At 37.0% G+C, this 17,437-nt stretch overlaps 2 protein-coding genes across 13 annotated transcripts in view; one reads left to right on the top strand and one right to left on the bottom strand.

Moving 5' to 3' along the window:
- The window catches only part of LOC117199120 (receptor-interacting serine/threonine-protein kinase 2-like), a 29,189-nt gene extending 16,878 nt beyond the window's left edge, over window positions 1-12,311 (bottom strand). For 2 of the 8 annotated variants that reach the window (XM_049700409.1, XM_049700405.1), the window contains exons 1-3: window positions 12,061-12,248; window positions 7,203-7,356; window positions 4,418-4,573 (exon numbers count right to left, since the gene is read on the bottom strand). In XM_049700409.1, the coding sequence (XP_049556366.1) occupies window positions 4,418-4,573; window positions 7,203-7,356; window positions 12,061-12,233 (483 nt within the window). In that variant the 5' untranslated portion in view covers window positions 12,234-12,248. Of the gene's footprint in view, window positions 1-2,999; window positions 3,087-3,507; window positions 3,543-4,417; window positions 4,574-7,202; window positions 7,357-8,507; window positions 8,632-10,206; window positions 10,289-12,060 lie in introns of all 8 variants that reach the window. The other 6 variants (XM_049700406.1, XM_049700407.1, XR_007472569.1 and 3 more) reach the window with 6 other exon arrangements.
- Window positions 12,312-12,858: 547 nt separating this feature from the next.
- LOC117199119 (uncharacterized) overlaps window positions 12,859-17,437 on the top strand; it is a 37,283-nt gene continuing 32,704 nt past the window's right edge. For 3 of the 5 annotated variants that reach the window (XM_049700400.1, XM_049700399.1, XM_049700398.1), the window contains exons 1-2: window positions 12,859-13,270; window positions 14,205-14,392. Coding sequence is in view for 1 of the 5 variants with exons in the window: in XM_049700401.1 (XP_049556358.1) it covers window positions 16,770-16,874 (105 nt within the window). In the remaining 4 variants the exon portion in view is untranslated. Of the gene's footprint in view, window positions 13,271-14,204; window positions 14,393-16,708; window positions 16,875-17,437 lie in introns of all 5 variants that reach the window. The other 2 variants (XM_049700401.1, XM_049700396.1) reach the window with 1 other exon arrangement.

Genomic DNA, 17,437 nt, shown 5'->3' with positions numbered 1-17,437 from the left:
ATTAGCCCAGTGATCAATTTCAGACCTCATGCGACATATCCCAAGTACTTGGGATGTCTAGCACAACACTGTTGCTCCACAAATACTTAATAAAGGAATGACAGACTTCATTTCCTTTTTTGTCAGTAGTACTACTGTCAAAGAGTAAACGTTAAAACAGTTTGTATATTATAAAACATTCTGAGGTACTTTAATAATATCCTTGACTATTAAATTATCAGACCTATCGGGTATATATAGAAGATCTGGAATTCATTCATTTGTTCATTCAACAACTACTTATTGAATGCTTCTATACGGCATATGCTAAGCAGGTGGCAGTGAATAAAACAGACTACATTTTAGTCTTTGTGAAGCTTATTATATTATAATTGGGGAAGATGGTCAATAAACATATTAATAAAAAATGTTCTGTAAGATGGTGAAAAATACTATGGAGAAGCATTAATCAAGGTATGAGGATACAGAGGAACTAGGCAGGTTGTCAGGGAAAGCCACTCTGATAATGAGGAAGAAAAGGAAAGGGAGTAAGTCATGAGTATGTAACAAGGAAGAATAATTCTGACTCCATATTGGATCTGTTTCTTTTACTTTAACCTTCGTATTCTATTGCTTTTGCTACAAGTTAAGAATGTTGCCTACAGCCTGAAATATACAAGACAGCCCATTCTCAAGGCTCTGACCTTTAAGGGTATAACACTTTTCTATTCATACAGAGATAAAAAGTTTCAGAACAGACAATTACATTTGTCTTGTTGGACGTTTACAGGAACATCAAGATCTGACCTATATGGACTGCTGCAAAAACAAAGGAGTCCAAGAAATTTGCAACAACCAACCACACCCTCTCCCCTTTTAGTCTGAATTCTAGCTGGGGTAAGGTGGTTCTTTGGGACACTAGTCCACCATCTTCTTGGTCTACCGGCTTTCTGAATAAAGTTGCTATTCCTTGCCCCAACACCTCGTCTGTTGATTTACTGGCCCTGTCCTGCAGTGAGCAGTATGAACTTGGACTTGGTAACAAGGACACCTGGGAAAGCAGTCAAGCAAGGACTTTTGTACTATTCTAATGGGAAAAAATGGAGAAATATGGGCTGTATAACAGCTCTTTTAGGAATATTCCAAACAAAATGAATGCTTATTCTCCAAAAGCCCTAATTAATAAAAGGATTGATATTGACCTGAAAGGAGGTTTTCAGACCATGTTGTGTAGCTCTGATTTGAGCTCTGTACTGCTTAATAGTTAATCATGACTTGAAGATACAAAAAAGCAGCTAATTAAATTTGAAGATGACACAAAGCTGGAGGACAAAGTTAAAAATCCTTGGGCTACAGAAAAAACGTTCAAAGAGGTCTTAAGAGCTGAAGTTATCACCCAAATCTAACAAGATAAACTTTGATGATGTCCAGAAAATATCCTGTGAAGTACATGACAAGGAGACATGACTTAATTAACAATACATTAAAAAAAAAAAAAGAAAGAAAACCTCTCAGTGTTTCTTGTTGACACTGAGCCCAACTTGAATGTTGTTATAGGACTGCCCCCCAAAAGACGAATTAGTAAGGAACTATGAATACGAAGTAAAGTATTTAAGGACGATTCTACATTTATCACACCACATCAAGGGTGTAACTGACCAGGACCCTATGAGGCCTTCCTGGGACAGACCTCCCCCCACATATCTACTGCTTTAGCTCCTCTCTAAAGTACCTAGATAATAGTATCTGATGCATATTTCCTGAGTTTTTCAGATGCTAAAACCACCAACAAATGGAAGAAATTAACTACTTGATGATCATGGGCACGTAATCCCCAGACCTTCTAGCACCTAAGGATTGACCACCATCAACCAATCAGAGAATTTGTGCAAGAGCTGACCACATACCCAAGGTGTGTCCCTTCCTCACCTTGCCTTTAAAAATGCTTTGCTGAAACCCTTTGGGTAGTTAGGGTTTTTTCAGCATGAGCTACCTCTTCTCCTTGCTTGGCCCTGCAATAAACCTTTCTCTGCTCCAAACTCTGACATTTTGGTTTGTTTGACCTCACTAATGTGTTGGCCACACAAACTTGTGTTAGGTATATATGGGTACTTTGATTAGTTTTGAGGATCAAAATTTAAGAGAGATTTAAACACAGATGCATCTAGATAGCACCTGGGATTAAAACCTATGTAATAAGGAAATTGGCTGAAGAAACTAAAGATGTGTATAAGGGAAAAGTGTATGTGAGAAGTAAGGGGATTATAGCTAACTTCAAATCTCAGAAGGACTGTCAGGTGGAAATAAAATTGGACTTTGAACTCACTTTATCACTAGGACCGATGAGTGGAAGCAACAGAGAAGGAGTTTTGACTGATCGCATAAAAAAATGTCACAGTCATTCAGTTACGGAGCTTAAACACTCTCTTGTCACAGGGTAACTGCCTTGGGAGATGAGGGATTGTTGTAGTGAGGATTCAGAGGACCAGCTGATTAGGGGACTAGAATAGGTCACTTCTACCTGTATGGTTCTATAACTGATGTAATAGATTTGTCTCTTTTTTTTAAGTAGTATTGAGGCAGCAGCTTGCTTCTCTCTTCCTTTACCTTCCATTTTATTCTAGGCAGAGGGAGTGCCTTCAATAAAGGTTTATTTTTTCACTTAACTTTTCTCACACTTTTTATATTTATTTTTCTATTGTTCCAACTTCCTTATTACTTATTTGAACATTTTTGGATACTTATAATAATCTTCAATTATGTATATTATTTAAAGTGTAGCAAAATACTATGTAAAAATAAAGTGAGTTACATTTAGTATTAATTTCTCAGCAACTACTTTTTATTTGCTGTCATCAGTTACATATAGGGTAACTGAAATCACTACTGCTCTGGTGCCTTTAGGTATCTAAATCTTATGCTTTATGCAAAAAATTAATTCAAAACAGATCACAGATTTAAATGTAAAACATAAATCTATGGAACTTTTAGAAGATAACATAGAAGTAAATCTGCAATACCTGTGGCTTCGTGAAGAGTGCTTAGACACAACAGCAGAAGCATGATCATAAAAGAAATAAATTACAACTTTTGCTCTGTGAAAGACCCTGTTAAAAGGATGAAAAGAACAAACTTTGGATTGGCAGAAAATTTTTGCAAACTACATATCTGATTAAGGACTTATATCTAAAAAATATACAGAACTCTTAAAACCCAATAGTATAAAAGCAAAGAATCCAAGTAGAAAATGGTCTTAAGATATGAAGAGATGTTTCACTGAAAAGGATATAGAGATGGCAAATAAATAAATAACAATATTCAACATTATAGGAAAATGAAAATTAAGACCATGGTGCTATATCACTATACATCTATTAGAATGCTAGAATAAAAAACTATGATAATACCAAATGCTGGTGAGGGTGCAGAAAAGCTGGGTCTTTCATACATTGCTGGTGGAATATACAACGGTACAGCCACTGTGGAAAGTAGCTAGGTAGTTTCTTAAAAAGCTAAACATATGCTTACCATATGACCAAGCAGTTACACTCTTGGGCATTCATCTAGGAGGAATGAAAACTTACGTTTGTTCAAAAAGTTGCACAGGACTGTTCATAGGAGCTTTATTGTAATTGCCAAAGACTAAAAATAACCAAAATATCTCTCAACAGCTGAATGGTTAAACAACTTTTGTACACCCATACCATGGAATACTATTCACCAATGAAAAAGGAACCAACTGTTGACACAAGCAACAACTTAAATGGATCTCAAAGGCATTATGCTAAGTGAACAAAGCAGTCTCACAATATCACACACTGTATGATTCCATTCATGTAGTATTCTCGAAATGACAAAATTATAGAGATGGAAGACAGGTTAGTGGTTGACAGTAGTTAGGTATGATGGAGGGGAGAAGGTATGACTATAAAGGGGTAGCATAAGTGATATCTTTCTTGTGACAGAGTAGTGCTATATCTTGATTGCTGTGGTGGTTACACAAATTTACACATGATAAAGTGATACAGAACTATATACATGCATTGTACCAATGCCAAATTCCTGGTCCTGAAATAGTACTATAATTATATGTGATGTAACCACTGGCAGAAATTGGGTGAAGGGTACATGGGACTCCTTTGTATTATCTTTGCAACCATCTATGAATCTATAATAATTTCAAAATAAAAAGTTAACAAAGGTATAATCGACAATTTAAATTAAGAATAGAATGACTGTATTTTGAACCATAATTTTACCAATGTCTGTAGTCTAGGAATAACTAACTCACTGCAGCAGGAAGAAGTGGCACTGAATTAGGGGCTATGGAAAAGGCAGAGATATTAAATTGGTAAAATAGAAGAAATAACTAAAAAGTCTTTAAAACTATTAAACACAAGGATGCAGATAAGCTTTTTTTTAAAAAAAAAGTAACTACCTTAACGTGAAATTCATTATCCAATAAGATATTCTGAGTCTTCAGGTCATGATGAAGTAGAGGAGGATTCATATTGTGCAGGTCATTTACACCTAGTGCAATTTCATGCAGAATACGAAATCTTAATGGCCAAGGAACATCAGGATATTCATTTTTCTTCATATATGTGGAAAGAAACAAAACTAAAATTAGTGGCCAAATTTATTTCCACTTAGAAAATGAAATATTCCATGAGGAAATATAGTATTAAACTAAATATCTGGTATAATTAAATTCAGGGCAAAAAATACTCATTTTGTTATATTATCAATTTGACGTTATTTAACATCCTTGTATCTTACTTTCCTCAATTATTAGAGAAAATAATGACTTTACAGTACTGATATTTCCTTTTAGTTTATACTGGTAATGCAACTACATGGTATGGGGTCTTTCTTCAGTTGAGACAGTTTTAAATTATTTTTTATCTGTATAATACCCAGACATATATTTATACTCATACCCATCTTCCCATTCTATGGCTTCTTATCAAATAACTTGTGCCCATGAATGTGTACACACACACACACACACACACACACACAATTTGTTTCTATTCAAAATTTATATTTTAAGTTTCCTATTAATATAAAACCATACTTGATTACGATGATAACCACTGCATCAATTAAAATTATGACCATAATATATTTACTTACTAAGCATTAATACTTCATATTTTTAAATCATATATTTACTTGCATTTCAGCTTGAAAAATTAGCATTTGGGAGTTTTGCTTTTGTGAAGGAGACAAAAATCATCTTCATTTCTAAGTATATATAACATAGAAACATTAAAAATGTAATGTTTTCTATTTCCTGGTACTTACAAGTGACAGTCATCTGAACTTTCTTAAATGTTTTCTGAACATAAAAGTTAATACAGCTTCCCAGGAGAATGAACATACTCAGAAAAATTAGATAATTTGGGAATATCCAACTATGAATCATCAGGGACCATGCCACTGGGTACATTTTACTAAATAATATGAAAAAGTATGCTTCCACTGAGCTCAAAACTGTTGTTAAGAATTTTTTTTCTGCAAATGGGTCAGCTTATAGTTCATTGATTAACTAACTTGGCAGGGGAGTGGCTCAAAATACTTGTCTTTACATAGTATTTTGATTTTTTTCAACAATCTTTTGTGAGGTTGGGGGAACGTGCTTCAAGATAAATCCTGACCTAATAATACAGGACACCGAAAGAAACACAAAACACAAATGTTCAACATTACTTCCTCTTGTATACACAGATTCCCATCCCCTTGAGTAACTGAATCTTTTAATCTTTAAAAAGGTAACTTTTTCTGAAAATTATATAGTTTAAAGAAGTAACAAGGCCTCTCTGCAGTATAGTGCTATATGGAAGCTTTTGATCATGGAGAGGAAGGTAGATGAGTGCTCTCTATGTATTTTATGATTCCTTCCAGGAGTCAGCAATCCCCCTGTAGGAGGCTCTAGAATTTCTAATGGGCTCCAAATTTGGGTACCAGAGCATCTACTGTGGTGCTGGGGTATGGGAAGACAACATTAGAATTTATGCTTATACTCATTTAACAAAAGGAAACTGTGTTTAATTAGTATTTGTATCTTACTTGCTGTGTTGGTTACACAAATCTTATACACTGACACTAGTTACTTTACTCTGCCCTTGTTTCAGATGGTCCTGTCACAAACAGAATGTGTTGTATCCCGAAATACAGAGGAAGTCACTCCATGAGTGGTGACAGTGGCACCCATTCTCTCTTGTTTGCTTATAGATCACTGTGATGTATCAGAATTTAGGAGTGTTCAGTGACTAGATTTTACAGATTATGTTACTACTCAGTTTTAACTAAAGCACCCCTCACAAAAGAGACCGAGTTCTTTAAAAATATTTCTTGACAGAAACTGCAGGCTAGAGATAATCTTAGTAATATGAGAGCAAGCAAACAACAATAGATGGATACACATATTTTGAGAATGAGGACACCCCCCACAACCGGGCCATATCTGTTTACTGATGGGATTCACAATTAAAGCCAGATAACTGATACCTTGGGAAAAAGGTACATGGCTCATGCCATTGTCTATTATTGGAAAAGCTCATGTATTTGATACTCAGATTTATTTGGTCTATTAATTCAGAACTTTATGAACTGGTATTATTAACATTTAATTTGAACCCTACATTGTCTTTAACATAAAATGAAATCTGGCTTAAACTAACAATAAATTGTATGGTGTGCAGAGTTTATCTTTTCTCTCTCCTGTTCCTCTCTTACATATATATACATGTGGATATTCGAATTCAATGTAAACCTCAGGAACAGTAACCTAAGCAAAATAATCTAGGTCACTTAGAATGCAGGGTCTGACTCCACAGTATTTTTTTTTTTGTTTTTTTTTTGCGGTACCCGGGCCTTTCACCGTTGCGGCCTCTCCCGTTGCGGAGCACAGGCTCCGGACGCGCAGGCTCAGCGGCCATGGCTCACGGGCCCAGCCGCTCCGCGGCATGTGGGATCCTCCCGGACCGGGGCACAAACCCATGTCCCCTGCATCCGCAGGCGGACTCTCAACCACTGTGCCACCAGGGAAGCCCCACAGTATTTTTAACAACACAAAAGAAGCCATAAATGGTGAAGTTTTTCATTATTCTTATTTTGATTCATCTATATATCCCCAAATAATCTGATCATTTGTAAAACGAAAGTACTATATAGGTTGAATAACAGAATTATAACGACTGAAAATGTATAATACTTACCCTATGTAGGAGTTCATTTAATGACCCATTTGGCATGTATTCAGTAACTATTCCCCAAAATTCAGGCTCATTGCAAATTCCCAAAATTGGAAGAATGTAACTAAATCTAGCTTTGTGTAAAATTTCAGCTTCTCTTAAGACATCATTTCTTTCACTAAAGAAAGAAAATGTGTAATTATTTCAAAGTAAGGAAAAATACACAATTATCAAGCCCATAAATATTAGTTAATCCTGGATTTTTTCATTCATTAGCTTTTGACCTCATGTAAATTATGCAGCTTCTCTTAGTTTCTTCGTGTTTAAAGTTGGGATAATATCTACCCTATATATTCCATAGGTCTGTTTAGAGACCAAAATACCTGTATAAGCCACTGACAGAAAAAAGTGCTACATACAGATTATTATTGTACTCTTCTCAGGAAAGGGAAAGAATACCATGTTTAAGTTTATAAAGTCTATATTAGAATGATAGGTGCTTGAACTAATTACATTAAGTTTATGTTGTATTAAAATGATCACATTTGATTAGACTATTATATTAAATTTTATGGTTGCATACCATGTAAAAATTTTCTAAATATCCTGAATATTAAAACACTTAAATGTTGTAGATTTTAATGACTAGATGATAATAGTTGCATAAGGGTCAATAATGCTTAGAAATTATATACTGGAACACAGGAAAAGGACACTGGGAACAGGTAAATGCTTAGAATGGATCCCTGGGCTAACTCTGGATCCCAGGTTCATTTGATTTTTCATTCATAAAACAAATAAATATTGAACATTTATTATGAATAAAGAACTGTGCTCAGCATTATGGAGACTAGTAAGTTTAAAAAAACCAAAAAACAAAACACATAGTCTGTGACCTCAAACTGTCCAGAAATCGTTTTAAGAAAAATAAGTACTCACTGTGGTCTTGATTTACACTTCTCCAATGATTAGTGATGTTGAGCACCTTTTCATATACCTATTGGTCACTTGTATGTCTTTGGATGTGTTAATTATATTGATATTGGTAATTATTCCATGATGATGTATATGTATAGCAAATAATCATGTTTTGCACTTTAAATATATACGATTATATTTGTCAATTATTCCTCAATAAAGTTAAAAAATAAGAAAAGCAAATAAAAAAAGAAAACCAAATACTTAAAATATAAGGCAGAATATGATAAGCGCCATCAAAAACAAGTAAATAAGCAAGCAAATAAATAAATAAATATAGGGAGCTCAGAGAACTAGTAAATCTGGGCTAAGGGAGTTGCTACAGCCTTTAGAGAGAGATGTCAACAGTACCTTAAGGATGGATAGAATTTCAACCACTGGAAAAAGGGCATCCAAGATATGTGGTCCCTCTCCAAGATGGGAGAGATTTTGCCTTTCTTTTTCATCTGTGTCTCCCCAGGATCTGGAACAGTACCTGGCACACAGAATTTGTCTAATAGATGTGTATCAAATGAACTCAAGGAAGTTAAAGTACAGGCTATATCTGGAAAATGACAAATTGTTTAATATGAATCAGGATGTGTAACAGCGTGTGTAAAGGGAGTGAAGGTGAATAGGGTAGGGTAGGGCCTCATCTCAGAGCCTTAAAGCCAGGTGAGAGCATTTACACTTGATTTGGTAGTCACTGAGTTGTGACTACAGGTTATTGAGCACAGGAGTGACAGGAGTGGAACAAACTTTTAGGATGATTAACTTGGCAGCAAGGTGTAGGATCAGCAGAAGGAGGTAGAGTTTGAAAGCCAGGTATTAGAAGATTATAATACTAGTTAAGATGTGAAGCAATGAGAGTCTGAAACTATAAAGGTTGCAGTGTAAATAGAAAGAAAAACACTAGCTGAATAGAATACCCAGGCTCTGGTGGCTGACTGATTGACCTGATTGACTAAGGGAGGTATATACATATATATATGTGTATATGTGTGTGTATGTATGTGTGTGTGTATGTATGTGTGTGTGTACATATATATGAAGGGAACTGCATTTGTCACCAATTTTTTTCCATGGATGATTTGGTATTGGTAGCAGCAGTGATAGAAAGAGAACTGTCTCTAGGAGAAGCTTATTAGGTAAACAATGATGATTAGTTGGTGCTTAAACCACCCAAGCTCTTGATGAATGGCTGCTGAAATAAGAAAAGCAACAGACATTCCAGACCAGACTATGAAGCCTCCTTTAAAAACAAACAATAAGCAAAATAAAGCAAAAACATCTTAGTCATCTATGTTTTGAAGAGGTAATATACTTACATGTTTCAAAATTCAAGAATTTCAAGAATGCATAAAGAGTTTCTCTTCTTCTCCCTGCTCTTCAGCCACTTAATATCCCAACTGTATATATATATCCCATTTTACCAGTTTGTGAGACCTGCTTTAATTAAATTTATATTTCCTAAGCTGAAACAGGTCTGTATTTGCCTCATGAAATGTAGGTCAACAAGACAGTTATTGAGTAGCACCTTTGCTGGGAAGGTTCCTGGATACTCTGAGAAAGAATTATAGAGAGGGCATGCTAGGGGATATCTTATTGATACTTAATGTACTAATTCCCCCTCCCATGAAGAGTATGATGCATTCTTCCTTCTCTTGTGATCCTATTATTTGTTGGCCACTTTACTACAGTTGGTTTCATTATCCCTACTTTATATATGAGAGCACGAAGGCTCACATAAATTAATAATTTCTATTGGTCATGCCAACAATAAGTGGCAGATTTGGAGTCAGATTTGAATTGCAATTGTGGGCTGCTAAAGCCTTTGTTTTTTCCACTCACTGCTTAATCAGAGAAGGAAAATTCTTGAAGTCAGATTTCAGGAAGAATGAGTGGGAAAACAGAAAAAGCCAGAACACTTTAAAACTAGGTTTTTATATTAAAAAAATAAAAATGTAAAACAGCTTTTACAGACATATTACCAAAATTACCCATAACAAATTTCAGTTACAAAACAGTTACACTGTTTACACAAGGTATTTGAACAACCTATCAGACTCACCTATTCATGAGGCGTTGGGAGATTGCTGGGGAAGGTCCTCTCATGGGCAGAAGTCAGGTTACAGAGAATAATTCACCAATCACTAAAATAAGAACATGTTACAGCACATAAACTTAGTTTTCTTTTGTGATCTCAAAGAACAATGCAAACATTATCCACACCAGAGCCCAAGAAATACATGTATCTGTTATTCCCACTTCATTAAGTGAGGACATAAGACACCCTGTGAGTCAACTGCAGAGCCCAGTCCTATGCTCAGACTACATAAATACAGCTAATGTTAACATTCTAGGAAACAAGTGGAAGAAAAAATGTGATGCAGTAATGCCAGAGTGTTGCACTGGTCCTTATGGCGTCTTTGACAGCAGAATTAATTTCCTACCCGATTTAGTGAAGAATTTTAGATGATGAAATTGTTAATGAGCACGAGAGGGAACTCCCTTCATTTCTTGGCCCCAAATGGCACAAAACTAGATAAATTAAAATCTTGAGAAGCAGCATCCAAAATGGGAGGATCAATCTCCTTTAAAATACCTAAGGAGTCCATCAGTGCTAGATTTCCACATATTTTAATAGTTGATTCTAAAATACATCTACCCTCTCTAATCAACCACCACCCTTCAAAGTTGACTACATACACATAATTTCCCAGTGATTGCTCCACAGAATTCAAGACCCAGGGTAAATATACCCTGTATATCACTAAATCAGGATTATGGTACACAAGAAGCGGGAACAATTTCTAGAGGTGTCTCAAACTTACTGTGAGATCTAGCCCATCCAAGCCTGATAGCAAGAGAGCAAGTAAAAGCCACAGGCAGATGAAAGTCAATACCATCAGCAGGGCTGAAGCTGAGGAATTTATCTGCTGTTGGATACTGACAGCCTCTGGCTAATCAGGCATCTAGCATGATGTATTTTCACTTTAGATATAGGCGGAGGAGAGGAGAATGTTGCAGTCATGGATGTTAACTCACTAAGAATTGAATGCAGGGCCTAGTTAAATTCCTATTGGAATGAAAATACACAAGACTAGTGACTAGACTCACTGATTAATATATATGGTTGAAAGGTTTTTCTGGAAACAGGAACTAATCTAGCCTTCCCTTGAAATCTGGACATTGCACTAAACTTGTTCCAGGATGGGAGAGACATTCAAAAGTTTTGGTCATTTAACAGCTTTCTGATTTCAGTTTATTGTTAGCAAAAATAATACAAGTTTCCTCTAGAGACAGGCTTCCTTCCCTGTGACGGTAAGAGGAGAAACTAAATTGAGTTTGATATCTAAACTTTCATGCCTACATGTGTAAACCAAAAACAACAAAAAGCCCAAACCAAAACGTCCCAGACTCTACAGCAGTGCTGTTCAATAAAAATATAATGGGAACCACATATACAATTTGAAATTTTCTAATAGCCACTTTAAAAAAAAGTTAATAGCCACCTATGGCTAAGAGCTACCTATTGGGCAGTGCAGCCCTAGAATTCGACTTCAAAAAAGAAAAAAAAAAAAAGGGAAAAACAAAGCAAACAGAACCCAACTTCAATAAAGAGGACGTTTACAGTTGGGCTGTGATTGCTGATTTTTGGTGTCTGGAGAAAGGAGACCCAGGAGTAAGAAAAAAAGGAGAGGGCAGTGAAAAGAAGCGTGATTGCTGCATCTCCAGAGAAGCCTGCTCTCCCCACCATGTTAGCTCAAGCGTTGAACGGCTGCCTAGAGGTGACGAGGTGTGCGGCCGATCCCAAGTGGTCACCGTCGCTTGGGCTTCAGAGCCCGCTTGCCGGGGGTTAGAGCCAGTGGGGTGGGGAACGCAGATTTCGGGGCTCCGCGGTGGAGCCGCCAGGGCGCCCTACCTGTCGAGCAGCGGGGTGTGAATGTGCAGGTGTTTCACGGCCACCCGAACGCGCCAGTCTGCGTGGCGGGCAGAAGACACGGTGCCGGACGCGCCGCGGCTCAGGTAGCGCAAGTCGGCGAGCTTGTGGTACGAGATGGTGGGCAGGACGCTGCAGATGGCCTCCTCGTTCATGGTAGCGGGTGGCGCGGGCACTCAAGCAGCCGATCGATTCCGGAAGTGCCCGCCGCTCCCGCGGCGCCGCTCCCGCGGCTCCACCCCCTGCGCGAGCCGGCTCGGCAGGCCCTACAGCCTGCTGGACATGAGGTCACGAGGCCGTCCATTCTCCGCGCAGCCCACGCCAAACCGCTGCTTATCCGGAGCCGGAGCGGACTCTTCTCTTCTAGAGACTGGTCAACTCTGCGGCGGCGGGGCGCACAGGGGAGGAGCTTCCTCTCTCCGACCTGGCCCTCCCAGGCGCTGCCAGCCACCCGAGCCCGCCTTTCGGAGCTCCTCCCTCCCCAGACTTCTCACGCGACGTCAGCGGCGGATGCCGAGGCGGGGATGAGGGCCACTGGCCCGCGATCCTCCCAGCAAGGCTCCGGCCTCGGCCTGAGGCCCGAGATCTCCGCCTTGTGGCGACCAGACGACGTGTGCCACACCGGCGGGGCTCGGGCGGGGGCTTGGGAGTGGGGAAGTGAGCCAGGGGCGCTCAATTTGTCTTCTCTCCCCCCAACCCACAAGGTTGGAAAGGTTTTCTTGTGGGGAAATTTCCTCTCCGCAGCTTCACACCCAGTCAGCGGACCCTCCCACCCAGGAGGAATCTCCCCTGGTCCCATCGGCGCGTCTTCCGGGAGTCGCCGAACACCAGACAGAGGTAGCGGGGTGGGTGTGGCAGCTGCCATTTCCTGCGCGGAAAGCCCTTTGAGGACGTGCGGTGGTGACTTACTAGGGCTCCGCGCTTCTCAGCCCGGTGAGTCAGGTAGGGGTGTAGATTCACTTGCTTATCTGGACTCCAGTCTAACCTCACTTCCAACTACTTCAGTCGTGTGGGGGTGGCTGATAAGCCCTGTCAGAGTTTAATCCTGTCTAAACGTTCAGATGTTTAGTTCCTGTTGAGTGCTTCTCTACTAGGGACCTATTTTTCTGACTTTTTTTTTTCTCTCCTGACGTCCATAATTACAGACAGAGATTGAAAAGTAACCTTGAGAGAGTCCCTCCCTTGATTCCAGGTAAGACTGCAAACATTTCTTTCTTATAGATCTGGGAAGAATGCGGTGTTTAATGCCAACCAAAAAAGACTGCAAAGATCTTTTTACCTTAAACAAACACTTTTCTACACCTGAAATGGCTATTTTGCAAAGTGTGGTGCAAATATTATACACAATACCAAGTCCATGCTAGGCATTTAATGAATTCTAAAGCAAAAGTAATAGGGAATGCCTGACTTCAATCAGGGATTTCTGCCTACAGAAAATCAGTGCTTCCTGTATTTTTGTATTGCCTGAAATGAGAGTAGCAGTGTTACATTTTACAATAAATGGAAGCTGTAATGAAAGAGTGTGTTTTAAAATTTGATAATTTAAAATAAAATACTTAGCTTTAAAGATATAGTCTGATAATCTGTGGTTCATTCCTTAATAAGCTTTTTGCTACAAAGAGTGCTCAGAAAACTTTTCCCATTCATTCATTCATTCATCCAGTCAGTTTACAAACAGAATTCTAGAGAAAGAGAACAAAAATTAAGAAGGGAGGAAATGATCAAAATAATAATTCAAGAATTTCTTCCAGGACCAAAAGACAAAGATGTTCATATTTAAAGGACCCACCAGCTACCCACAGTGACTGAAAAAGGACCTATGTTAAAGCACACCATTAAAAAGATCAGAACACTAAGAATAAAGAGAAGATTCTAAAAGTTTTCAGAGGGAAGAAGCAGGAATAAACGGATGAGAATTAGAATGGCATTGGGTTTCTCAACAATAACACTTTTATGCTAAAACACTACAGTGAAATTTCAAGTTTTGTAAGACAATAACTTCCAACCTAGAATCCTATAGTCAAACTATCCATCAAGAGTAAGAGTAGAATAAAAACATTTTCACATATACAAGGATGAAAACATTTATTTTCCATCCATCCATCCACCTTTTTTTTTTTTTTAAGGGAAAGTTACTAGAGGATGTGCTCCAACGAAACATGAGAGCAAGACAAGAAAGAGAAAGACGTGGGACCCAGAAAAAAGGACCAGGAGAATGTGAAGGGAAATTCCAGGGTGAAAGATATGTGGCAGAATTAGAGAGCAGTCGTTTTCACCAGAGAAGGAAGATGGCAGACTCCAAGAAGAAAGACTGGTTAGTGTAATTGAATTTATTTAGATTACTAATTTTGAGTATTTGGGTAGTTATATTGATAGATGTTTGATAGATCTAATGAAATACGTGATAAAATTCGAGAGAACTTAAAAATATAAGCAAGTAAAAAAAGGAAGCAATTATTAATTCCATGAAAACTAAAAATTAGACAAGAATGGAAACAGCATTTCTCCGACTGTTGTGTGGTGAAAATTTTAAGACTTTTTAGAGCTTCTGAAATACTAGTATATTATAAATCTCGAAGGAGAGAACATGCAGCATAGAGCACTATAAAATTTATATATATTTTTAATTACATTACTTTAAAATTTTTGAAAATTAGTATTCACATGGTTCAAAATTTAAAAGTGTAACAGACAGATAATTCAATAGAAAATTAGGCAAAACACCTAGATACTTCACACAAGGGTATATCTAAATAGCAAATAGTAAATGAATGTGCAAAGGTGCTCGACCTCATCAGTCATTAGAGAACTGCAAGTTAAAACCACAGTGCAATATCACTACACAAATACAAGAATAATTAAAATTAAAAAGACAGAATATAGCAAGTGTGGGTGAGGTTTTGTAACAATTGGAGCTCTTGCACATTGCTGGTGGGAGTGTCAATTGGTACAATCAATTTTGCAAACTGTATGGCAGTACTATTAAAATTGCAGATATGCAGATCCTCAGCAATTCCTTGCCTAGGTATATGGACATGCATATGCATATACTAGAAAGTTCATAGTAGTGCTATTTATAATAGCTTCAAACTGGAAATTACCCAAATATCCATAAATAGTAGAATGGGTAAATGATTTGTGGCCCATTTTTTTACACAGTGGGATACTAAACAGCAATGATATTGAGCAGTGTGCAATATTGATGAATTGCACAAATACAATACTGGATGAAAAAGCTAGACACAGAAGAGTATACATTTTATGAGTCAATTCCTATTAAGTACAAAAACAAGCAAAACTAGCCTATGCTTTTAGAAATCCGGATAATGTCTACTCTTGTAGAGTGGTCATAGTGACTAGAAGGGACAGGATGAGGCCTCTGGGGTGATAGAAATGTTCTGTTTCTTGATCTAGGACCTAGACTCTTGGTGCCAGTTGCATGGGTATGTTCAGTTATGAAACTTCTTTGAGGTTACACAATGTGCACTTTTCTGTATATATATATATATGTTATACTTCAATAAAAGGTTAATAGGTTTAAATACAAAATAAATAATACATGTGGGTGTATATTATGTCTCTTACTTTTATTTAATTAGTATTACAGTATATACCTGTTCACCTTGCTTGTCTTTCACTTAGTAATCTATTTCAGATATCTTTCCATACAAATGCATAAAAAGCTTTCTCAACTTTTTTTTTTTTAAATGATGGATATGCCATAATTTACCCCTCATTGGTGGACACTTAGCTGGTTTCCACATATTTACTGTTACAAATTATGCTGCAATAAGTAATCATTACATATGTCATTTCATACATGTGTAAGTGTATCCATATATATGCCCTAGAAGCTGAACTGCTGGACAAAAGAGTTATGTTCATTTGTAATTTTGGTTTGTATTGTTGAATTGACCTTCACTGAGGTTGTTCCAGTTTTCTTTTTCTGCAGACAAATGAGAGTGCTGTTTTTCCACACACCTTCTTTCATTTCTTTTCGAGATAGATAGTATAATATTGATCTGCTGATTCCTGTATTTCAGTGCTTCTAAACTCATTTAAATGCTAAGATTCTTTTTATTGCAGACCTTCTAAATATCTGGCTTCAATTTTTTTATCACAACCTCAAACTTTAGCTTTCATGATAGTTTCACCATTATACAGCTTAAAAAATATGTATTCTTAGTGATATGTACATTGTTTAATTAATGCCCATAATGAATGGCTAATGACAGGAAACCTAAAGATTACTGATGCTAAACTACATCAACTAAATGAGAAACAAAAACCATGAGAATAATTATGCAAATCAGGCTAAAAAACAAGCCTCACACCTATATGTTGAATTCATCTATTCAAAATTCTGTAGAATCATATTAAGTCATATTTTCCATTTACTGAGAATAAAGGTTATTTATATCTGCATGTGCTGTTTTAGGGACATGGTAGCTTGAAATGGCATGCTTGAAATCTCTCATAGTCTGTTTTTTTGTTTTGCTTGTTTTTTTTAACTTCAATGCCTTTTATTCCTGTAAGTTCTTTTTATTTATTTATTTTTCTAATTTTTAAAAAATTAATTTTTATTGGAGTATAGTTGCTTTACAATGTTGTGTTAATTTCTACTGTACAGCAAAGTGAATCAGATATATGTATACATATAATGTCCATGGACAGAGGAATGGATAAAACAGATGTGGTATATATATACAATGGAATATTATTCAGCCATAAAAAGGAATGAAATTGGGTCATTTGTAGAGACGTGGATGGAGCCAGAGACTGTCATAAAGAGTGAAGTAAGTCAGAAAGAGAAAAACAGATATCATATATTAACGTTTATATGTGGAATCTAGAAAAATGGTATAGATGATCTTATTTGCAAAGCAGAAATAGAGACACAGATGTAGAGGACAAATGTATTGACACCAAGGGAGGAAGTGGGGGGGGTGGGATGAATTGGGAGATTGGGATTGACATATATACACTATTACTACTATGTATAAAATAGATAACTAATGAGAACCTACTGTATATAGCTCAAGGAACTCTACTCAATGCTCTGTGGTGACCTAAATGGGAAGGAAATCCAAAAAAAGAAGGGATATATCTCATAGTCTTTTAAATTAGAAACAAGACAGAAAAGTTGAAAAATAAACCACTTAAAAAAGTACAAATGCAAGAATTTAAAACATCTCATATTCTAGTTTTTTCTATTCTTTGGTCTGAAAGCATCTGGTAACCATTGGGGGAAAATGGGTGAAGGATATGTGGGACCTCTCTGTATTATTTTTACAACTTCCTGTGAGTCTATTATTATCTCCAAATAAAAAGTTTTAAAAAGCTGTACCTGGGTGTATTA

Source organism: Orcinus orca, chromosome 17 (genome assembly GCF_937001465.1).
Source record: "Orcinus orca chromosome 17, mOrcOrc1.1, whole genome shotgun sequence".
Taxonomy (NCBI): Eukaryota; Metazoa; Chordata; class Mammalia; order Artiodactyla; family Delphinidae; genus Orcinus; species Orcinus orca.
Note: the sequence above shows the minus strand (reverse complement) of the source record. Positions and strands in the feature narration are given on the sequence as shown.